The following is a 25,667-nucleotide window of genomic DNA, read 5'->3' on the forward strand; positions in this document are numbered from 1 at the left end:
AAGCAGTTCTAGGAGAGGAGGGGAGTGGGCAGGTGAGGGGGGAATGAGTGAACCTTGCTCTCATCAGATTTGGCCTGAGGGGGAATACCATACATACTCAGTTGGGTATCTTACCCCACAGGAAAGAAGAGGGAGGAAGATAAAAAAAAAAAAATAAAAGGCAGGGGGATGATGGAGTGGAGGGCAGATGGGGGTGGAGGTAATCAAAACAAACACTTTGGAAAGGGGACAGGGTCAAGGAAGAAAATTCAATAAAGCGGGATGGGTTGGGAAGGAGCAAAATGTAGTTAGCCTTTCACAACATGAATATTGTGGAAGGGTTATACATAATAATACATGTGTGGCCTAGGTTGAATTGCTCAACTTCTTAGGGAGGGTGGGTGGGAAGGGAAGAGGGAAGGGAATTTGGAACTCAAAGTTTTAAAATCAGATGTTCAAAAACAAAAAAACTTTTTGTATGCAACTAAAAAATAAGATACACAGGCAATGGGGCGTAGAAATTTATCTTGCCCTACAAGAAAGGAAGGGAAAAGGGGATGAGAGGGGATGAGAGGGTGATAGAGGGGAGGGCTGACTGGCGAACAGGGCAACCAGAATATATGCCATCTTGGAGTGGGGGGGGAGGGCAGAAATGGGGAGAAAATTTGTAATTCAAACTGTTGTGAAAATCAATGCTGAAAACCAAATTTGTTAAATAAATAAATTGCATTAAAAAAAAAAAAACTAGACCTCATAGCCTATGAGGTTCAGTCATTACTACTTATTGAGAAGTTGATTGGGGCCCATGAATTCCACATATGAATCTGTTTTTTTTTTTTTTTTTTAGTTGAATCAAGCTTTTTATTTAATGTTACAAAAAATTATCTAGTCAAACAGACCAAAGCCCATGTCATCATCGGACTCCTCAGATTCTTCCTTTTTTGCTTCCTCTTTCTTCTTCTCCTCAGCTGGGGCAGCTGTGCTAGCAGGAGCAGCCCCTCCAGCAGGGGGAGCACCACCAGCTGCTGGGGCAGGTCCACCAACTCCTACATTGCAGATGAGGCTTGCAATATTTACATTGGACAGGGCCTTTGCAAATAATCCAGGCCAGAATGGTTCAACATTTACACCTGCTGCTTTAATGAGGGCATTGATTTTATCCTCCGTGACCGTAACCTCATCGTCATGAAGGATGAGGGCGGAGTAGATGCAAGCGAGCTCGGAGTCGGCCATTTCAGCGGATGGAGGAGGAGACTTGTTTGTAGTGGTGCTAGTCGCCGGCTGAAGTGAGGGGTCACCCCAACGCGGCCTTAGCTTCCGAAGAAGAACCAAGCACCTTACAGACAACTGAAGAGGCCACATATGAATCTTAATTGTGTCAACTTAGCTAGGAAATAGATGTGCAAAAAGGAGAGATGGACAGGATTTTGAATCCTCATACAATTATCACGCAAGATGTTCTGAACCTCTGGGACACTGAAATAAAGTTATTTTGGGTAATCTTTCTACTGATGGCAAAATTCAAAATTCTACACTTGGGGCAATCACATTGAAATGGGATTATAAATAAATAAATACATAAATTAATATAAATAAATAAATAAAACACTCATTTTTTCCTTATAAGATTCTATTAGCCTTCAAATAAAATGCAGCTCAACACAGTCAAAATTACACTTCTTCATGTTCATTTTTTTTCTTAAATGAATCATACTAATGTTTCTTTGGGAAGTTTTCTTACAAAGATAATGATTTAAAATTTTAAAATAGTATATGATAGCATTTATTAACTGTATTATGTAAGATTTGCAGTATCATAGTGGGGAGATCAAGCTGACAGCAAGGACAAAGTGGTGTTTTTAATGACTAAAAACTTTATTTTCACAAAGCAAAAAAAGGATACCACATTTCCTGAGTTTCATCAGGCACATGTTGTCTGTGAAAATATTTCTCAGTCTTTAGTGACAGATTTCTGGCCAATGGGATCATGTCGGCAGCTTAACTTGACAAAGTCCATGCGTTGGGCATTGAAAGAAGGATGAGAGTGCTGTCAGAGAGGAATAAACAAAGCTCTAGGCAGAGTCCAAGCTTGAGGCTGCCTGCGATGATGTCCCTAGCAAGAGCAAAAAAATGGGTGCCATTGGTCAGGCTAAGACTGGGATGAGCTGGTTCTTTCCTTGTAAAACTAAACAATCTTTCAAATGGGATTTGAGGAGAATTGTTTCATATCAAAATACAAGTACCATGTCTGACTCAGATAGCTCAACCAGAAAATATGTGATTCTTTATCCCCTCAACGCTGATTAATGAAAGCAACTACATACACATTTTCACATAAATATATATTTGAAGAGATATATGCATTTTCTTGAAGGAGTCAGTTATATAAACAGATTTTGTCTCAAAATAGTGCATGTTCGTTGTGTTTTCAAAGGAAGTTCATTTTTTAAATTGCATCTAGAATGATGAAAATTGCACATTTCATGTCAGAAATGGTAAATCTGTCTTAAAAATGAATTTGCAAAAGTTTTCCTTTTTGAGAATTGTTCCCACAAAATGTGGAAGTGCAATAATTATGTCGTAAAGATTATAGCATGTCAGTTGTTATGTATGACAGGATGTGTTGTGATGTAACATACTTGATTTGTTTCCTGTTAATATTTTGTTCCTTTGGGGTTGATTAAAAAAAAGATGTTCATGTTGAAAACCTGTTGATCCCAGTTTTACTCATTTTTATACAATACTTATTCTGACAAAGATGAAGTACAAGTAAACTAATTTACCACACAGAGTAAACACATTGTCAAGTGTGATGGGTAAGGAACTTATTATTCAGTACTCCTCCATGGAACCAAAGGAGATCTTGTGTTTGAGGCCATATTGAAAAGTTTGAAGTTAGTAAAGCAAGTTTCTTGGGATACTTAACACTTTGAAATTTTTACCCTATGTATAAGGCAAATACTTGGTTCAATGTTGGGCTTGACATTAGGAAGGTCTCAGTTCAAATCCCCTCTCAAACACTAGCTGGATGGACCTGGGCAAATCACTTAATTTTCATCAGCCTCAGTTTTCTCACCTATAAAGTGGGTACCCACCTTATAATGTCAGTGTAAGAACCAACTGAGATAATATATGCAAAATGATTTATAGACTTTAAATCACTATATAAATGCTAATTATTTGTTACTATTATCTTGAATCAAACAAAGTAGATAGCTCTGGACTTGTGTGTTATGCTCATGACCATCCGTGGAATACAGATTAAAACCAAAAGTTTCTATTTGTCAGATGTTTGATCTAAAATTAAGACAGGGTGAGAGTGGAATTAAATTTCATAGAAGTATATTAAGGAGATTTTTACTTATATTGATGATTCATGTCATCATTCCCAATTTTGCAGCCTGATTGTTTTCTTTAGATAATTTTTTAAATGAAATTACTTTAAGCAAAGATATCATGATAAAACTCTACAGTGCCATCTCTTGAAAAAAACAAAATTATCATTTATAATGGACTAAGACAGGGTCCTAGAAAATGAAATTGTATTTCACATCTCACAGAAATTAAAGGAGTAACTTATATAAATGCTTTTCCTAACAGCCTAATGCAGGAAAATGCATGCTCCACAAGATCTGTGGCACCAATCAGGCATACTGGCTTAGCTCAACAGTGCTCAGCTTGCAGATTTTTAGCCCTAGTCAATGCTTAATATATGTTTCTTGAATTTAGTTGAATATGTATGCAGAGGGCAGATTCTGTAAGAGGAATGGCCATCTAGATTGAATCTGCCAGTCAAAATCTTTTAGAATGAAGTCCAGAAACTGTCATAGCAGTTCATGTCAACCAGGATCATGGGAATTTGATTATTCACATGACAGTAAAGCTGCAGAAGTTGTGTCACATTGATAGCGTAGATGACAACATATAGAAGTATATCCAGAACGCCACTACTATATTTGTAAAGGCCATGGCCTCAAATGTAGGGGAAACATGATATGGGACAATCACTTCAACAGTGTTTTTTTTACAAGTTCTATGCCTAAAGTTGCTGATTTTATCATACATTTTCCTGTTGAAATTATGCTTGCCACAAAATGTCCAGGTGGTAGTAAGGTCTCAGTTGCTTATTAGTTATTTAAAGACAACTTCACCTATAGAAGTGGACCACATAGAAATGATAATGCTTTCATAAGTTGTAAGGAGCCCAGACCTTTGTTGCACTCATCCCTAAACAAAAGCCTCCACCTTTTGTTATGTCAATACAAATATTCAATGCTAAAATCATTTGTTCTCATGATCTACAAAACTAATAAATAAATTGTCTGAAGAACTCAGGCCACTCACTAGCCACAAATTTGAGCTTTCTGTCCCTCAAGATGTTGGGGTTTTTTAATGGAGAAATTGGGTTGTTATTTTAGAAGCTGGTCACCATTTTTATCTTGGCTACAAGCACCATACAAAGGCATTATTCACAATAAAAATATTGACGAAATGTTGGATTTGTTTCTGATACTGAAAAGATGGAAAAGAGCATACCAGACTTCAGGCTATTTGGCATAATTATCCAGTATACCTATATTTCTTTAAGAAGTTAGACAAGGAAGATGGTGGCCGGAAAACAGAGACTAGCGTGACCTCCCTGCCGAGTCCCTCCAAAAACCTATAAAAAATGGCTCTGAACCACTTCTACAACCTCAGAACCCACAAAACAGCAAAGGGAACCAGGGCTCCAGCCCAGGACAGCCTGGATGGTCTCTGGGTGAGGTCTATCCCACACGGAGCTGGGAGCTGGGAGCAGAGCAGAGCCCAGTGTGAGCCCTGTGAACCAACCAGACCAAGAGCCGGGGTGCCCTACCACCCCGAATCAGTGAGCTGCGGCAGTTACCAAAATTCTCAACCCACAAACACCAAAGACAGCGGAGGTTAGTGGGAAAAGCTGAGGGAGTGGATGGAGTTCAAGGTTTGGCTACCAGCCCTGGGGGCAGCGGAGGTGGGGCAGCTACAGCTGTTGTTGCTGCCAGCCCCAGGCCCACCTGGTGGGAGGAATTAAGTGGCAGATCAGAGCAGGAGTGCACAGACTGCTGAAGATCTAAACCCAGTCCAGGTTGGGGGTTCTTGGGGAAGGAGCAGTGCTGGTGTGGCAGAGCTGGCATATCCCCCCCAAAGGTGGAACATAGAATTCTTTAGTCTACAAGCAGTCATACCCTGCTGAAAAACTCAAGGGTCAAGTTAGTTGGTTGAGAATATGGCCAGGCAGAAAATAAAACCCAGATTCAGTCTCAGACTTTGGATTCTTTCTTTGGTGACAAAGAAGACCAAAACAGACAGACAGAAGAAGTTAACAAAGTCAAAGAGCCTACAACAGAAACCTCCAAGAAAAATATGAACTGGTCCCAGGCCATGGAAGAGCTCAAAAAGGATTTAGAAAAGCAAGTTAGAGAAGTAGAGGAAAAATTGGGAAGAGAAATGAGAAGGATGCGAGAAAACCATGAAAAACAAGTCAATGACTTGCTAAAGGAGACCCCCCAAAATACTGAAAAATACACTGAAGAAAACAACACCTTAAAAAACAGACTAACTCAAATGGCAAAAGAGCTCCAAAAAGCCAATGAGGAGAAGAATGCCTTGAAAGGCAGAATTAGCCAAATGGAAAAGGAGGTCCAAAAGACCACTGAAGAAAATACTACTTTAAAAATTAGATTGGAGCAAGTGGAAGCTAGTGACTTTATGAGAAATCAAGATATTATCAAACAGAACCAAAGGAATGAAAAAATGGAAGACAATGTCAAATATCTCCTTGGAAAAACCACTGACCTGGAAAATAGATCCAGGAGAGATAATTTAAAAATTATTGGACTACCTGAAAGCCATGATCAAAAAAAGAGCCTAGATATCATCTTTCAAGAAATTATCAAGGACAACTGCCCTGATATTCTAGAGCCACAGGGCAAAATAGAAATTGAAAGAATCCATCAATCGCCTCCTCAAATAGATCCCAAAAAGAAATGTCTTAGGAATATTGTCACCAAATTCCAGAGCTCCCAGATCAAGGAGAAAATACTGCAAGCAGCCAGAAAGAAACAATTTGAGTATTGTGGAAACCCAATCAGAATAACCCAAGATCCGGCAGCTTCTACATTAAGAGATCGAAGAGCTTGGAATACGATATTCCAGAGGTCAATGGAGCTAGGATTAAAACCAGGAATCACCTACCCAGCAAAACTGAGTATCATGCTCCAAGGCAAAATATGGATTTTCAATAAAATAGAGGACTTTCAAGCTTTCTCAGTGAAAAGACCAGAACTGAATGGAAAATTTGACTTTCAAACACAAGAATCAAGAGAAGCATGAAAAGGCAATCAAGAAAAAGAACAAGAAAAAGAAATTGCAAGGGACTTACTAAAGTTGAACTTGTTTTGTTTACATTCCTACATGGAAAGATGACATGTATGATTCATGATACCTCAGTATTAGGGTAGCTGAAGGGAATGTGCATATATGTATATATGTTTATATATATATGTGAATGTGTATGTATGTATATATCTATGTATATATATATATATACATATATATATATATATAGAGAGAGAGAGAGAGAGAGAGAAAGAGAGAGAGAGAGAGAGAGAGAGAGAGAGAGAGAGAGCTAAGGGAAGAGAGAGGAACATATTGAGAGAGGGAGATAGGGAGAGATAGAATGGGGTGGATTATCTCACATAAAGGTGGCAAGAGGAAGCAGTTCTGTGGGAGGAGGGGAGAGGGCAGGTGAGGGGGGAATGAGTGAATCTGGCTCTCATCAGATTTGGCCTGAGGAGGGAATACCATACATACCCAATTGGGTATCTTACCCCACACGAAAGAAGAGGGAAGAAGATAAAAAAGGGGGGATGGAGGGGAGGGCAGATGGGGGTGGAGGTAATCAAAAAAAAACACTTTCAAAAGGGGACAGGGTCAAGGGAGAAAATTCAATAAAGGGGGATGGGTTGGGAAGGAGCAAAATATAGTTAGTCTTTCACAACATGAGTATTGTGGAAGGGGTATACATAAAGATACACATGTGGCCTATGTTGAATTGCTTGACTTCTTGGGGTGGGTGGGTGAGATGGGAGGTGGGGGGAGAATTTGGAACTCAAAGATTTTAGAAACAGACGTTCAAAAACAAAAAAAAAAAGTTTTTTGCATGCAACTAGAAAATAAGATACATAGGCAATGGGGAGGAGAAATTTAGCTTACCCTACAAGAAAGGAAGGGAAACGGGGATGGGAGGGGAGTGGGGTGACAGAAGGGAGGGCTGACCGGGGAACAGGGCAACCAGAATATATGCCATCTTGGAGTGGGTGGGGAGGGTAGAAATCGGGAGAAAATTTGTAATTCAAACTCTTGTGAAAACCAATGCTGAAAACTAAATATGTTAAATAAATAAATTAAATTTAAAAAAAAAGAACAGATATAAAATGCAGGAGAAAAAAGAAGCTAGACAAGAAAGCTGGTCAAGAATTCATTTTTATTTTGCAGGCTATTTCAGGAGGAAAATCATTGAGATTTTTGGGTTTATTATTCTGCAAAAGGTTTAAAGTTCATCCAATTTCAAAGCAAATAATTTTCCCAGCAATCAGAATTTTGTTATTACTAACTCTGCCAGTTATTGTCAACAAACATTTATCCACATGCATTTGTTTCCAATAGTAGATCTGCACTTGCCTCCAACTGAGTTTAAGGAATATGTGAATGGGACAATAGGACACTTGGCCAACCTATCATAATTTTTCCTCATCATTGTCAAAGATGAAATAGTTCTGCATACTTCTAAGCATAACTCAAAGCATATTTTAGAGATGTTAGGATTACAAATTTGTAAGTTTCTAATTGTGTAAGGTGATTCAATACTCAGAGTCAATCTTGGTAGCTTTCCTGCACCACCCCTTAGTAATCCTCTCTTTCCTCTGGAAGGAGTTCAATACCTGGCTTACTCTCTTCCTTTCCAACAGAACTCATGCCCTTTTACTAAGGGACTTAAAATCTATTCCTGCAAACCCCTTCATTTCCCAATTCCTCAGTCTTCTGAAATCCCATCACTTACTCATTTTCTCCCCCTCAGCCACAAGTTCAAATAGTCACACACTTGATCTCCTAAAATTATTGTGTTTCCTTAATTAAAAACTCTGACTTTCCTCAATATGACTAAAATCTCCTCTTGTTCCATTTTTATCTATGCTTTTCATCTCTAAATACACTCTTTGCCCTCATTGAGATCTATAATACCTCAACTTCCCAGTACTTTCTCTAACCATTACCATGGCTCTGACTTCACTTCCATCCCTTTCCTATTTTGAATATATATTTAGTCAATTCAACTCTACGCTTTCACTTTTCTTAAATTTCTTCCCCTTTGACCTATTGATGTCCATCTTTAGCCCTGGATTACTCTCAACATCTGCTTCTTTTGCTTTTACTCAAGAGTTGTCAAATAAAGCTGGACAAAGTTATGCAAAAGTGTTGACTTGGTATATTATAAATTTGTGTTAAATGGCTTCGATTGGGACATCCCTGCAAAGCAATAATCTCATTCTTCCTTAGACAATTTCCTTTCTTATAGCCCCAAAAGCTTTTCCAAATTTTATCTTCTCTCAGAAACTATAGACCCAGACCTCATAAGCTTCTTGTCCATTTGAGTACAGATAAGCTGATACACCATTGCTATGTTGAATAGCTTTGAAAACATTCCTCCTTGGATAACTTGAAATTACAGAAATATTATTTATCCCTTAGGCCCCATTTCTGTTTGGGTAGAATAATAAAATTATGTTTGTATATATGTATGCACATATGCTACTTACAAAAAGCTACTTCCTTGATTCTTTCTTTTTTGCTTTTTCATTTAATTAATTTATTTTTTAGTTTTCAACATTCACTTCCCCAGGAGATTTTGAGTTCCAAATTTTCTCCCCATTTCCCCCCTCCCTCCACCCCAAAATGGCATGCATTCTGATTACCCCTTCCCTCAATCTTCCCTCTTTTCTATCACTCCACCCCTATTCTTACCCCCTTCCCTTCTATTTTCCTATAAAACAAGATAGATTTCTATACCACATTGCCTGTATATCTTATTTCCCAGTTGCATGTAAAAACAATTTTAACATTTATTCTTAAAACTTTGAGTTCCACATTCTCTCCCTTACTGTGCACCCTCATTGAGAAGACAAGCAATTCAATATAGGTATGACAAGCATAGTCATGCAAAGTACTTCCATAAAAGTCATGCTATTAAAGACCAACTATATTTCCCTCCATCCTATCCTGCACCCCATTTATTCTATTCTCTCCTTTGACACTGTCCCTCTTCAAAAGTGTTTGGTTCTTATTATCCCCACCTCTCACTTGCCTTCCCTTTTATCATTCCCTCCACACAATCTTATCCCCTTCCCCCTACTTTCCTATAGGGTAAGATAGATTTTCATGCCCAATTGAATGTGTATGCTATTCACTCCTTAACCAAATCTGATGACAGTAAGGTTCACTCACTCCCTCTCACCTCTCCCTTCTATCCCATCATTGTAAAAACTTTTTCTTGCCTCTTTTATGTGAGATAATTTACCCCATTCTACCTGTCTCTTTCTCCTTCTCCCAGCACAATCCTCTCTCACCCCTTAATTTTATTTTTTTAGATGTCATCCCTTCATATTCAACTCACCCTGTGCCCTCTATGTGTGGGTATATGTATGTATGTGTATGTACATATCAATCTATATCTATGTCTAAATGTGTGTGCGTGTGTGTGTGTGTGTATTCCCTCCAACTACCCTAATACTGAGAAAGATCTCAAGAGTTACAAATATCATCTTTCCATTTAGGAATGTAAACAGATCACTTTTAATAAGTCTCTTATTACTTCTCTTTCCTGTTTACCTCTTCATGCTTCTCTTGATTCTTGTATTTGAAAGTCAAATTTTCAATTCAGCTCTGACCTTTTCATCAAGAATTCTTGAAACTCCTCTATTTCACTGAATATCCATTTTTCCTCCTGAATGATTATTCTCAGTTTTGCTTGATAGGGGATTCTTAGATTTAATCCTAGCCCCTTTGACCTCTGGAATATCATATTCCAAGCCTTCTGATCTAAAGTAGAAGCTGCTAAATCTTGAGCCATCGTGTTTGTGTTTCCACAATATGTAAATTGTTTCTTTCTTGCTGCTTACAATATTTTCTACTTGACCTGAGAACTCTGGAATTTGACTACAATATTCCTAAGAGTTTTCCTTTTGGGATCTCTATCAGGAGGTGATTGGTGGATTCTTTCAATTTCTATTTTACCCTCTGGTTCTAGAAAGTCAGGAATACTGATACTGAAAGGAATACTGATTCCTTGATAATTTCTTGAAAGATAACATCTACATGCTTTTTTGATCATGACTTTCAGGTAGTCCGATCATTTTTAAATTATCTCTCCTGTATCTATTTTCCATATCAGTTGTTTTTCCCAGTGAGATATTTAACATTGTCTTCTATTTTTTTTTCCATTCTTTGGCTTTGTTTTAGAATTTATTGATTTCTCATAGAGTCATTAGCTTCCATTTGCTCCATTCTAATTATTTTCTTCAGTGAGATTTTGGACCTCCTTTTTCATTTGGCCAGTTTTGCTTTTTAAGGAATTCTTCTCTTCATTGGCATTTTGGACCTCTTTTGCCATTTGGGTTAGTCTATTTTTACTGTGTTATTTCCTTCAGTATTTTTTTGGGGTCTCCTTTAGCAAGCTATTGATTAGTTTTTCATGATTTTCTTGCATCACTCTCATTCCTCTTTCCAATGTTCCCTCTACTTTTCTTTTTTCCTCTTTTATCATTTTTATTTAATATTTTAGTTTCCAACATTTATTTCCACAAGATTTTGAGTTACAAATTTTCTCCCCATTTCTACCCTCCCCCCACTCCAAGATAGCATATATTCCAATTGCCCTGTTCCCCAGTCAGCCCTCCTTTCTGTCACCCCACTGCCCCTCTTCCCATTTCCCCTTACTTTCTTGCAGAGCAGGATAGTTTTCTATGCCCTATTCCCCGTATATCTTATTTCCCAGTTGCATGCAAAAACAACATTTTTTGAGCATCTGATTTTAAAACTTTGATTTCCAAATTCTCTCCTCTCTTCCCTTTCCACCCACCATAGGCCACACATATATCATTATGTAAAACACTACCACAACACTCATGTTGTTAAAGACTAACTATATTTCCTTCCACCCTATCCTGTCCCCCTTTATTCAATTTTCTCCCTTGACGCTGTCCCTCTTCAAAAGTGTTGGCTTTTGATTACCTCCACCCCCATCTGCCCTCCCTTCTACCATCCCCCCCATTTTTATCCCCTTCCCCCTACTTTCCTGTGGGGTAAGATACCCAATTGAGTGTGTATGTTATTCCCTCCTCAAGTCAAATCTGATGAGAGCAAGATTCACTCATTCCCCTTCACCTGCCTCCTCTTCCCTTCCAACAGAACTGCTTTTTCTTGCCACTTTTATATAGATAATTTACCCCATTCAATCTCTCCCTTTCTCTCTCTCTCAATGTATTCCTCTCTCACCCCTTGATTTTATTTTATTTTATTTTTTTAGATATCATCCCTTCATATTCAACTCACCCTTTGCCCTCTGTCTATATATATGTATATTCCCTTCAACTACCTTAATACTGAGAAACATCTCATGTACTACACACATCATCTTTCCATGTAGGAATTTAAACAAAACAGTTCAACTTTAGTAAGTCCCTTATGATTCCTCTTTCTTGTTGACCTTTTCATGCTTCTCTTGATTCTTGTATTTGAAAGTCAAATTTTCTATTCAGCTCTGGTCTTTTCAGTGAGAAATTTTCAGTTCTTCCTAGATGGTATGATCAAAGGAGGGGTGTTTACTCCTCTCATGGCTTGTGTTCTGGTCTCTGAGTGACCACAAACTCTCTTTACTGCCTTGGAACTGTGAGGAGCATTCCCTTTCCACCATTGCAACAAGCTTCACCAGGCCAGTGCTCCTTCTTGCCCCAGGATAGCCACCGAAGACTATGACCCAGTTCCAAGCATGGGCAAAGCATGAGAATCCTGCCTCAGTGCCAGCAAGGAGATCCCTGCAATGCCCCTCTGATCGGCTGCTCAATCCTCCACTGTCTGTGGGCCAAGAGCTCTGGAAGTAGCCACCGTTGCCACCTCTGCTGCCCTGGAAAGAGACTGCCCTCCTCTCTCACACAGGTCTGACAGACATTTCCTTTCTAAGACGTCTTAGAATTTATTTTTATAAGAATTTGAGTTTCAATTTTTTCTCCCTCCCTCCTTCCCATGCCCTCTTTTGAAAATAGTAGGTAATTTGATAGAGGTTATACATGTTCTATCACGTAAAATATATTTCCATGTTTGTCACAATTGTAGAAGAAGAAACCAATCAAAAGGGAAAAAAAGCAAGAAAGAACAAAGTAAGTGAAAAAAAATATGCTTCATTCTGCATTCAGAGTGCATCAGTTCTTTATCTGGTTATGGATAGTATTTTTCTTCATGAGTCCTTTGTACTTGTCTTGGGTCATAGTGCTGTTGAGAAAAGCCAAGCCATTTGTACTTGATTATCCCATGATGTTGTTGATATTTCATACCATGTTTTTCTGGTTCTGCTTATTTCACTTTGTATCAATTTCTACAAATCTTTCCAGATTTTTCTGAAATCTGCCTGTTCTTATTGCACAATAGTATTCCATTACATTCATCTACCACAGCTTGTTCAACCATTCCCCAATTGATGGGCATCTCCTCTATTTCCAATATTTTGCCACCACAAATAGGGAGGCTATAAATATTTTTGCACATGTTGGTCTTTTTCTCTTTTGTATGATCTACTTGGAATACAAACCTAGTAGTGCTATTGCTGGATCAAAGGATATGCACAGTTTTATTGCTCTTTGGGCATATTTTGGGCATATTTTTTGGGCATATTTGGGCACCCCCATCTGCCCTCCCTTCTACCATCCCCCTCATTTTCCAAATTGCTGTTCAAAATGGTTCTATCAGTTCACAACTCCACCAACAGTGCATTGGTGACCCAATTTTCCCCTAACCTCTCCAACATTTAGCATTTTCATTTTTGTCGTAGTAGCCAATTTGATTGGTTTTGGTATTTCAGAGTTGTTTTAATCTGCATTTCTCTAATTAAAAGTGATTTATATCTTCATATCCATATAAGATATTTTTATTTCTTCATGTGAAAACTGTCTGTTCATATCCTTTGACCATTTACCAATTGGGGAATGACTTGTATTCTTATAAATTTCACCCCAGTTCTTCACATATTTGAGAAATGAGGCCTTTATTAGAGACGCTGGCTATAAAGATTGTTTCTCAACTTTCTGCTTTCCTTCTAATCTTTTTTTTTTCCCTTCTATTCTTACTTGCATTGGTTTTGTTGTTTTCCTGAATTCCTAAAAGACTATTAGCTAATGGAGGATTGGGTAATGGTATTCAACCACATAGTATGCATTTAATACATGCTTACTCTATCTATCTATCTATCTATCTATCTATCATTTATCATCTATCTGTATCTCTGTCTTTCTCTGCTGTCTCCATCTTTTTCTCTTCCCCTCCTATTTACCTATGTGTACACATTGAGTAGGCTATCCATGTAAATGAATTTTTAAAAATGCAGCATAGCTTCTGGTCCACACTATGTATAATCTTGTCAAAAGAAGTTAATTTGATTAATGAGGACCAGCTTGTAATGGAACTCCACATAGTCCACAATATCAAAATTGTTACTTCAGCCCTAGGATTTGTAAACTCTTTATCCGCAGGGTCAGTGCTGAATTGTGTCTTTCACCCCAGGATAAACCAGGAATCCCTGAACTCCTCAACACAGGAAAATAAAACCCTTACCATTAGCGACCCTATTGTCAGGAACCCTGTTTTATACATTTCTATATCCCTAGCTCTCAGAATCAAACTTAATAAGCACCAAAGGTTTACAAATCTGAATTTCATTTTGAAAAATAAATACCCCAGGACGTATTAGATCAACATAAATCCATCACCAAACATATATATATGTATACATATATACATATATATATGTATATATGTGTGTGTGTATGTGTGTGTATTACACATGCACAGAGAGATATAGATATGAGAGATAAATATTTCCTCATAGCAAAACAAAGCAATTGTGATATAGCAAAATATAAACAATTTTGGATTTGGAGGCAGAGAATCTGTGTCAAAATTTAACTTCTGAAATTTTCTACCTTTAAAAATTCTTCCCCATAGGCTTACTAGCTCTTTAACCTGGGCACATCACTTAATCTCTGCCTATTTCAGTTTCCCTATTTGTCAAATGGGGACAATAATAATATCTACCTTTGCAAATATTAAAGCTACATATATTTAATAGTAGCTGTTGTTATGCAGAGTGATTTGCCTGTTTGGAGATAATTAAATTAATTACCTCATGAGTGTAAAGGTAATAGTTCCACCCTGCTTCTCTTCTCTGAAAAGTTAGGAAGCTTAAAATACAGATCATTAATAAAAGGCATAATATACTAAACCTCCAGGCTTTTCTTTTAATTGTCAAGGTGGAAAAGAAATAGCCCAGCCAGTGAAATTTTGCGCAATCAATTACCTATAAGTTTTCTCTCCCTCTCCCCAAAACAAATAACATTTTAATAACAAAATCCCAAAACCAGAACATAGTTCAAATTAACATCTCTTCATTTAGGCAATCATCATTAAAAAGAAAGCCACTGATATGCCAAATTTCAAATTACAGTGGAATAAAAAGGAATCATATCATCCATTTTATAGTATGTGGCAAGAAAACAGAAGGGGAGATACAGATAGTGGAATAAATTCACCAGTTTCTCAGCAGTTTCTCCACGCAGGAACAATTCAATCATTCCCAGCTGGATTCTCTTAATAAACCAAAAGGTGAGCCAGGGAAATGACAAGTTTTCAGCTGGCACAAGGCTTGGAGCAAGTCTCCTGGAAAGGATTCTACAAATGCTGCTGCTTCTGCTGTTTACATAACTGTTATTTGCTGCTTCTTCCACCTCTCAGTCTCTCAGACTCTTGAACACTGCTACTGCAGTGGGAAAACACCACCCTCCCATCGTGACCTACATGCCTTCTTGAAATGGGGAGACTCCCAGGAAAATTAGGGATATAGCCTTCTGAACTGATGTACCCTCTTCACTTCCCCTTTTAAAACAGAACAGTTGTTACATTCCCCACTCCCATGCCAGGGTTTAGAATTTTGCATTCCCTTAAAAAATCAGCTGGATAAACTTGGCATCTCAAATTGTAAAGTACAGCATAAAAATACACAGATGGTCTTAAGAGAATAAGGATTATCAACTCACCATCCCAGATAATCACTTTAAGGTACCATCAACAGTAGACATAGCACTATGGAGGGCATCACTTGACAAGTTTCTTCAGTTATCACAGGTCTAAATTACATGTAGGATATATCACATGCTCATGTCACAGTAAAACATCCTCACTCATGTAACACAAGCAACTATGAATAGTCACAAACGAAGATATTACTTCTGGATTTAACTCTCTTCAATTATTTGGGCTGGATATTAAAGTACAGTACATTGAGACATCTCTTGAAAAGTCTGTTTCTGAGCCATTGTATGGTTCAGGCAGTTTTTGTACCATTGCTAGCCATTCTTTTTGTTTGTTTATAGTGTACTAAATTGAGTGTCCATCAGTTTCCCAATGCCCATTAGGGAGTAAACCAATTCACCAATTGGCCATTAGTAGTTTAATGAAATGTCTTTGCAAGGCTGCCATCTCTCTCTGAGACCATTTTGTAAAAAGACTAGTGGTTCAGTGTCTCTCCAACTAGATACAAGGTAGCTTTCCACCACTCTGTCAAACAGGTTGCATCATGAAAACCAAGATTTCTCAGCAGAATTATGTAACCTTTTTGAAGGTCTTGACAACACACTCAAGCTTCATATTTTCAATTATTCTTTTCAGCAGTTTTCTGCGTTAAGAATATTTCTGTAGATAGCTTTAATTTCTTCCTCTGAAAACTGCCTGTTCATATCCTTTGACCATTTCTCAATTGGGGAATGGCTTGTATTCCTATATATTTGGCTCAGTTCCCTGTATATTTTAGAAATGAGGCCTTTATCAGAGATACTAGTTGCAAAGATTTTCTCCCAGTTTTCTGCTTCCCTCCTAATTTTTGTTGCATTGGCTTTTTTGTACAAAAACATTTCAATTTGACATAATCAAAATTATCCATTTTGCATTTTGTAATGCTCTCTATCTCTTATTGGGTCATGAATTCTTTACTTTTCCATAAATCTGATAAGTAAACTATTCCTTGTTTTCCCAAATTACTTATAGTATCAGCTTTTACTCCTAAATCATGAACCCATTTTGACTTTATTTTGGTACATGGTGTAAGATATCGGTCTATGCCCAGTTTCTGCCCTACCATTTTCCAATTTTCCCAACAGTTTTTGTGAAGTAGTGAATTATTAGCCCAGAAGCTGGCCTCTCTGGGTTTATCAAAGAGTAGATTGCTAAACTTGTTGATTTCTCCTACTTGTGTACCTATCCTATTCCACTGATCCATACCCCTGTTTCTTAACCAGTACCAGGCAGTTTTGATGACTGCTGCTCTGTAGTACAGTTTAATATCTGATATGGCTAGGCCACCTTCTCTAGCATTTCTTTTCATTAATACCCTAGATATTCTAGACCTCTTGTTTTTCCAGATGAATTTTGTTATTATTTTGTCAAGCTCAGTAAAATAATTTTTTGGTAGTTCGATTGGTATTGCACTGAATAGATAGATTAATTTAGGTAAAATTGTCATTTTTATTATGTTAGCTCGGCCTAACTATGAGCAACTGATATTTTTCCATTTATTTAGATCTGATTTTATTCGCGTGAAAAGTGTGTCATAGTTATGTTCATATAGGCCCTGGCTATCTATAGGCATATGAAAAAATGCTCTGGATCACTACTGATTAGAGAAATGCAAATCAAAACAACTCTTAGATACCACATCTCTCCTGTCAGATTGGCTAAAATAACAAAACAGGAAAATGATAAATGCTGGAAAGGATGTGGGGAAATTGGAACATTGTTACATTGCTGGTGGAGTTGTGAGCTGATCCAGCCATTTTGGAGAGCAATTTGGAACTATGCCCAAAGAGCTATAAAAATGTTCATACCCTTTGACCCAGCAATACCACTTCTAGGGTTGTATCCCAAAGAAATCACACAAGCGGGAAAAGGACCCATATGTACAAGAATATTTATAGCGGCTCTTTTTGTGGTAGCCAAGAATTGGAAATCAAAGGGATGCCCATCAATTGGGGAATGGCTGAACAAGCTGTGGTATATGAAGGTGATGGAATACTATTGTGCCATAAGAAATGGGGATGATGCAGACTTCGTAACAACCTGGAAAAACCTACACGACATAATGCTGAGTGAGCGGAGCAGAGCCAGGAGAACATTGTACACAACCACAGATATATGGATTCCGTAAGGACCAACCCTGACATACTTCGCTCTTCTCAGCAACGTAAGGTGCAAGGACAACTCCAGGGGACTCACAATGGAGAATGCTATCTTCATCCAGAGAAAGAACTGTGAAATTTGAATACAGATTGAGGCGCACTACATGCTCGCCTTTCTTCTTCTCTTTTGCTTTTGTTTTTGGGTTGGATTTTTTGGGGGTTCTGTCTCTTCTTTCTCATTATTCATTCCATTGGTCATAATTCTTCTCCACAACTTGACTAGTGTATAAATTAATTCAATGCGAAGTTATACATGGTAGTTATATGAGATTCCATGCCGTCTTGGGGAGGGAGGGGGGAGGGAGGGGAGAAAATCTGGAACTCAAAATTATGTAGAACCATGTGTGGTAAACAATAAATAAATTAATAAATCAATAAATAAATAAATGAATGAATGAATAAATAGATGAATAAATAAATAAATGAATGAATGAATGAATGAATGAATGAATAAATGGATGAATGAATAAATGAATAAATAAATAAATAAATGAAAGAAGGGAAAAAAAGATAAAAAAAATAAAAATAAAAAAAATACATCTGTATGGTAAGCTTCCTTTTGGCCTCTCTTTTAGCTGAGAGATGAACTGGTTGTGAATTTGTGGAAACTCTATCCTCAAAGACTCCAAAAGATAAGTTAACAGGTAAACATGGTTAATAATCAAGTGTCAGCAAGGAGCTGGTGCCAGTTTTCTGATGGAATTATAAACTTTTGTTAGGAAAACCACGTGCTGGCTCCACTGAGAATGGCAAAGTCAACAAAAGGGGTCAGAGAGAGATACTCTTCCAGTCCAAGATAACTTAGGAGATTGAAAGGATAAATCTGTGACTTGGGGTGGAGGTTGATCAACGCCTATGTGTATGCAACACCAGTGGTGGGACTTGGTAGTAGAGACAAAAGCAGAAGGAGATGCAGGAGCTCTCAAACTAGAGACAGTAAGGGATCTGGCAACTTGTCAGAAAGAAATTATAGGGTACACCATGCAAATACTGGACACAGGATGAGATACTATTAGGCAGTTCCATCGCCTATACTCACTTCTGGGTAATACTTAAAGGACAAAGAGGACTTTTGGTCCTCTTCAGAACAGGGGCCCTGAGGAACAGTTTGGGTCACAAATGCTAGAATGATATTTCTTAAAAAATGAAGAGGGGAGAGAGAAGGATTCATAGGAAGAAAGGGGAAGGGAGAGGAAGAATGGGAACATTTTTCTTATGTAAAAGAAGCATGCAAGGAAGAGCTTTGATAATGGAGGGAAAATGCAGGGACAGAGGTTGTAAGTAATGTCTGAACCTCACTCTCATTATAATAAGTGGTTCAAAGAGGAAAATTTTATATGAGCACACACACACACACACACACACACACACACACACACACTCAGTTGTTTATACAATTGCAACTTACCTAATAGGGAAATAGGAAAGGAAGAGGATAAGGGAAAGGAGAGAGAGGTAAAAGGAATGGTAGATTATGGGAGGCAATGGTTAGAAGCTTTTGATGAGGGACAAGATAAAAAGACAGGGGAAGAAACAGAAAAAAAAATTGGATGAAGGGAAATACAGAGTTTATAATCATAACTTTGAGTGTAAAGGGGATGGCCTCACCCATAAAATGGAAGCAGACAAACAAAAGGATTAGAAACCAGAATCTTATATATGTTGATTCCAAGGGACACACGAAACAGAAAGATGCTAGAGCAGAATCAATTATGCTTTCTTGGAAGTAAATAGAGGTAGCAACCAAGATCTCAGATAAAGCAATAGAAATAATTAAAAGAGGTAACCAAGGAAACAACATTATGCTAAAAGGTACCATGGACAAAGAGGTAGTATCAAAAATTTCTACAGCAAGTTTGTCTGATAAATGCATCATTTCTCAAATATATACTAAGCACAGAACCTAGTCAAATTTATCAAAATAAGAGTTATTCCTCAATTGATAAATAGTCAAAGAATGTGAACAGGCAGTTTTCAGCTGAAATCAAAGCTTTCTATAGTCATACAAAAAAAATGCTCTACATTATCTCAACTAAAATGGCATGAGATGTTGGGCTATGCCTAATTTCTTCAAAACTGCTTTCTGGTTTTCCCACTAATTTTTGTCAAATGATGAGTCCTTACCCTAAAGCTTTGACCTTTGGGTTTATTAAATACTAGATGGCCATGGTCATTTGCTACTGTGTATTGTGTCTAACATATTCCACTGGTCTACCAGTCTATTTATTAGTGAATAATACATTCTTTAGGTTGCCTTCCTTTACATTTTTTCAACTGATGCACTCTATATTCTTGACCTATAGTTCTTGCAGAAGAATTTTGTTATTATTTTCTCTAGATCTATAAAATAATTATTTGGTAGTTTGGTTGGTATGGCACTGTATAAGTAAATAAACTTAAGTAGAATTGTCATTTGTTTGCTCAGCCTACTCATCAGTGATGAAGATTTCTCCAATTATTTAGATCTATCTTTATTTGTGACAAGTTTTTTTTAATTGTGTTTGTATTGTAACTGGATTTGTCTTGGCTAGCAGACTTCCAAGTATTTTATATTATTTGCCATTATTTTAACTTAAATGTCTCTTTCTGTCACTTCCTTCTGGCTTTTGTTGGTAATTCAGACAGGTCTTGCTTTACCTAAATTTACATAATGCAATTTTGACTCCCAAGCAGGAAGCAGCAGGACCCTGTACTGGTCATAAATAACTATGGTTCTGGCTCCAAGAAGGTGGAGGCAGAGGCAAGGTGGCTGTAAGGTGTAGCCTCACAATAGGGGTTTTCTCTAGGCACTGAAGATGCTCTTGCTGTGAGGGGGCCACAGACCCAGAGGGTTTGGGGCTATGTGTAGCCTACAAAGAGGGAGGGAGCTCTTCAGATTGCAAGGTCCAATTACATTAAGTGAGAACAAGTTCTATGTAGAAATGTTGATGTTAAAGCCTTCAACTTGGCTTTTAAAGTTGCTAGTTTTTTCCACCATGTTTTTAGTTGACTCTCTATGGTTATCATATAATCTACTGTAGCAACAATCTGCTAGCAGCTGCTATAGGGATGTAAGACCCACCAACAACCAACACACAGAAAGTTGCCAACACAGGTTCTTTGATCTGCTTTTCTAAGGAAAGCAACTTTAGGGGGTTAACAATCTCAGTTTAATCAAACATACATATATCATTCACTTACTTCAGGGGGAAAAGATCAGCCCCCTGAACTTCAAGGCAAATACAAACAGAAATCACAAACATCAACAAACAGACCTTGTCTGATTCAAATTTCAATCCATAGTTACCAGGGTTTAACAAAGTTCCAACATCTTATCTGTCTGGGCTACAAAGCTGGGGGCAGTTACAGCTTGCCCAGAGTCTCAACACTCCTTCCATGAGTGTGCCCCAAAAGTCAAATGGCAAGCTCCCCTCAATTATATCCTTTTGGGAGCCCTGAGGGCTCTGACCTCACCCAGGCTGGGTGTGTGAAAGTTCCCCATCCCCAATATCACATCTTATACAAGTCAATGGCTCCTGATTGTCTTAATGCTGACAAATAGCTGAGAAATATTCCATGACAAAGACAGCAAAAAGGTTTCCCACTCATTCAAATAAAAGGGAGACTTTATAGTCTTAGCATCCCAAAAGGGAAGGGCAGGGAAAAGTCTGATTGCCTTAACATCTACAAAGAATGATACTTTTGTTTCCTTATTGCCTATTTTTTTCTTCCAAAATTATTTTACTTCTCTAATTGCTGTAACTAGCATTTGAAATACAATATTGAAAAATTGTGAGGGAAATGGACATCCTTGCTTCATCCTAGATCTTGCTGGGGAGGCTTCTAGCTTATCCCAATTACACAAAATGCTTGCTGATGGGATTAGATAAATATTATTTATCATTTTATGGAGTGCTCCATTTGTTCTAATGATTTCTGCTATCTTTAATTGGAATGGGTATTGTCTTTTGTCAAAAAGCTTTTCTGAATCTGTTGAGATAATGATATTTTTGTTGGGTTTTGTTATTTGTATAGTCAGTATGTTGAAAGTTTTCCTAATTTTGAACAAGCCCTACATTCCTGGTATAAATACCACCTGGTCATAGCATATGATTCTTGCAATATGTTGCTGTACCATCTTTGCTAGAATTTTATTTAAAAACATTGCCACAATATTCATTAGGGAAATTGGTCTATAGTTGTTTTGTTCTCTAATTTTGCTCTCCATGGCCTAGGAATTGAAATTCTATTTGTGTTATAAATGGAATTTAGTAGGACTCCTTTAACTATTTTTTCCCAGATAGTTTATATAGTATTGGGATTATTGTTCTTTAAATATTTGGTAGAATTCATTTGTAAATCTATCTAGTCCTGGGGATTTTTTTTCCCCTAGGTAGCTCAGTGATGGCTTATTCAATTTCTTTTACTTTCTTTTTTCCCTTTTTTCATTACAATGTGCACAGCAGAATGTAAGAGAGGATCCAAAATACATAGCAATAAATCTCCATTTCAAGAAAGCCTATATAATAAATATTATGCCTTGTATTGCAAACTCTCCATCTTTTCTTTGCTTCCTTGTTAGTTTTCTTTTTTCTCTGTTGTTCACTTTTTACTTTGCTCTTTTTCCCCCTTCCTCCTCCTGTCCACAAGGCTACAATTAAGCAAAGGAGATAGATAGATAGATAGATAGATAGATAGATAGATAGATAGATAGATAGATAGATAGATATAGATACATGTACATATACATATATACACATATACATAAACACACATACATATATGTGTGTATGGACACACATATGTAATATATGATAATACACAAGAACACATATCATATCATATCACATCAAAACACAACAACATAACATAATATAATACAATATAATTAATATGATGTGATGTTATATTGTGTGGGATGAAAGACCTTCACCAATTAAAAAGTTAATTGATAATAAAGAGTCATCTCAGGGTAGGAACAGAAATAAATTTTATTCAATTCTCGAGAATAGGGCGTCCTCTGCCAGCACAAAACAGAACCAGCAGGGAAGGAAAAGTACAAGAGGCAAAGCACCAATAATTATACCTAACTCAAGAGAATCCCCACCCACCTCTGACCCTTCTCACCATTAGTTGGGAGGTGGGATTACAATCTGAGAATGAAAAACTAGACAAAGAACTGGGAAATCAAGGCATAGAAACTCCAATTCCTATTCCCTTAGTTAATGATTACAACTGAGGTGACATCTATAAATCTAAAGAAGGAGAATAGGATAAGGGGAGGGGGAGACCCTCTCCATTCTTTTACAGTACTTTTACAGTAAAGGAAAGCAGGTCACAGTTACCCTATTCTTACTGAACAAATCTTTAAACCAGAACCAGAAGAAAGAACAAAAAGTTTCGGGGTAAACTTTCCCAGAGGCTGAACCATCAGACTCTCCCAGCCTCAGAATTTTTCCACTTCCCTATTTCCCTATTTCTTAATTTTTAAACATTTCTTAGTATATATATATATATATATATATATATATATATATATATATATATATATATATATATATATATACACATATCTTCCCTGTGAAGTCTTCACATTTTATTTACCTCACACAATATGATGCAGTATGATACAATATAATCTATATATAATATTATATGTCTATATCTATCTATCTAAAATAAAACACATACATACATATAAAGATATATACTTTCCCTAACAGAATCTGCTTTTAAGCTTTATTTTTATGTTTGTGTGTATCTCTTATTTACTATCCCTCCTAGCTCCTCTATTTTATTTCTACCCACTACCTTGCCCTCCTATTACTTAACCTACCCTTCCTCCAAGGATCCCTCCATTATTCTCCCATTCCCATAAATCTAAACTCCCTTCTTTAACCCCCCTTGACCTATTTCCTCACCCTCCCCTGTAAAGATCCCTCCCTGGTCCTCCCATTCTCATTAATTTAAACACTCTTCCATGTCCCCCCTTTAAACTATTCCCTCACCCTCCTCTTTTCCCCCTCCCTATCCCCTTGGCATTTTACTTCTTTCTGAATTTAGAAGACTTTTATATTCTTCTAGATAAATGTGTATTGTTCTCTATTGAACCCATTCCCAATAAAGGTAGATTTCCAGAACAGCCCTCCTCCCTCATCTAATTACTCTATGTTGGTTCTTCCTCTCATAAACTCACGTGTATAAAATAATTACTCGTTTTAGCTGTTCCCAAATGGTTTTAATTTTTAAAGTCATATACTCAAGTCTTCCCAATCTTTCTTAGGAGCTACCCAATTACTAATAACAATCTTAGACATACATTTTACCTACATAAAAGGTTATCAGTCTGTCCTTATTGAGTCCCTTGTAATCAGTTGTTAGTGTATGCCTTATATTTCTTTTGGCTCTTGTATGTCAAGTTTTCTGTTAAGTTCAGGTGTTTTTCTTAACAAAGTCCTAAAAATCTGACAGTTCATTAAATATCTGGTTTTTTTTTCATTCAGAATTATGCTTAGCTTTGCTGGGTATTTATTTTCAGCCAGGACCCCAGTTCTTTTGCATAGACAGATATATATAAATATATAAATATAAATATAGATATAGAAATAGAGATATCAATATGCAAATACATGCATATATGTAACACACATACACATATGTACGTATAAATATGCACATATGTATCTATGTGGGTGAGTATATATGTATGTGTATATGTATATACTATATGCATGTATGCATATGCATGACTACATATATATGTTCATGTGTATACAAATACATGTGTATATGCACATACACATACACACATGCACATATATGTGTTTATACATACACATACATGTATGTGTGTATATATCTGTATAAATATGTGTCTGTTATGTATGTGTATGTATCTGTGTGTGTATATAGATATAGATGTAGATATAGATATAAGGATAGAGATATAGATATAGATGATATAGATATAGCTGGGGGTTTCAGAATTTCATTATAATATTTCTTTGGGTTTTCCTCATAGGGTCTCTTTCAGGTAGTGACTGATTTTTTTTTCTATCTCTACTTTCCCCTCTTGTTCTAATGCTTCAGGACAATTTTCTTTAATGATTTCTTGTATTATTATATAAAAATTGTTTCTTTGATCATAGCTTTCAGGTAGTCCAATTATTCTTATGTTTCCACCTGTCCTTCAGATCATTTGTTTTTCTTATGAGATGTTTCACAATATCTTCTTTTTTTCATTCCTTATGTTTTATTGTATTAGTTCTTGATTTCTTATAACTCCACTGCCTTCCCATTGCCCAATTCTGATTTTCAAGGAGTCACTTTCTTCCTTAAGATTCTGGACCTCCTTTTCTAATTGGTTGACTTTCTTTTCATATTTGTGATTTTCTTGGATTGCTTTTTTTTGGTTTTTCCTCAATCTCTCTCATTTGATTTTTAAAGTCTTTTTAAAGTTTTCTACGATTTTTTTAAGTAGGTGATTATTTGATGTTATTCTTTGGGGTAAAAGAGGTTTTCTTTGCTTCAGTATCCTCTGAAGATGTACACCAGTATTCTCTATGCCCATAGTACCTCTCTATGGTTGGATTTGTTCTTCTTTGCCTGTGCATTTTTTCATTTGTAGTAGCTTAATTTTTTCTTTTATAACAACCTCTAGTCCTGGGGGATGGGGGATGGTGCCTCTGATCTCAGATCCTCCTTCAATTCTCCTCTCTGGACTGGAACAGGAAGCAAGAACTCCAGCCTCTTGTGAGTGCCCATAGTCAATGGTGTCCTGCCACACTCCTTCTGCACTCACCGGGTATGTGCTGTTTCCTTCTCACCCCCACAGCATCTCTGCAGCACAGCTGGGTCTGGCATTCTTGTCAGCAGAGGTTCCCTTAGTCTTCCCTGGCTCAGATGCCCAACACCCCTCACTATCCTGGGGTTTTAAAAGTTCCTGTGGCCAGGGCCAAGGCAGCCTCCCAACCCAGCTAACCCCAAGGCTTGCCATTTGTTGTTTAAACTGACCTAGGACCTCTCCTAGAGGTGTTCATTCTTCATAGAGACCAAGCCTCATCCTGGGATTTTTCTTCATATCTTTTCCAATTGTCCTAGGAAGACCACTGTTCTGCCCCAGTGAGTGAGACACATAGC

The 25,667-nt window shown here is 37.2% G+C and overlaps 1 protein-coding gene across 1 annotated transcript; it reads right to left on the bottom strand.

Moving 5' to 3' along the window:
- Positions 1–837: 837 nt before the first annotated feature.
- On the bottom strand, positions 838–1,324 carry LOC118833455 (60S acidic ribosomal protein P1-like). Its single transcript, XM_036740812.1, has one exon. It carries the CDS (start codon positions 1,210–1,212, stop codon positions 865–867), a length of 348 nt encoding a protein of 115 aa, XP_036596707.1. The 5' UTR covers positions 1,213–1,324; the 3' UTR covers positions 838–864.
- Between the last annotated feature and the right edge of the window lie 24,343 nt (positions 1,325–25,667).

This window comes from Trichosurus vulpecula, chromosome 1, assembly GCF_011100635.1.
Source record: "Trichosurus vulpecula isolate mTriVul1 chromosome 1, mTriVul1.pri, whole genome shotgun sequence".
NCBI classification, from domain to species: domain Eukaryota; kingdom Metazoa; phylum Chordata; class Mammalia; order Diprotodontia; family Phalangeridae; genus Trichosurus; species Trichosurus vulpecula.

Bases quoted from the DNA above. Each gene is read 5' to 3' on its own strand.
- LOC118833455 (XM_036740812.1), bottom strand. From the start codon at position 1,212: ATGGCCGACTCCGAGCTCGCTTGCATCTACTCCGCCCTCATCCTTCAT.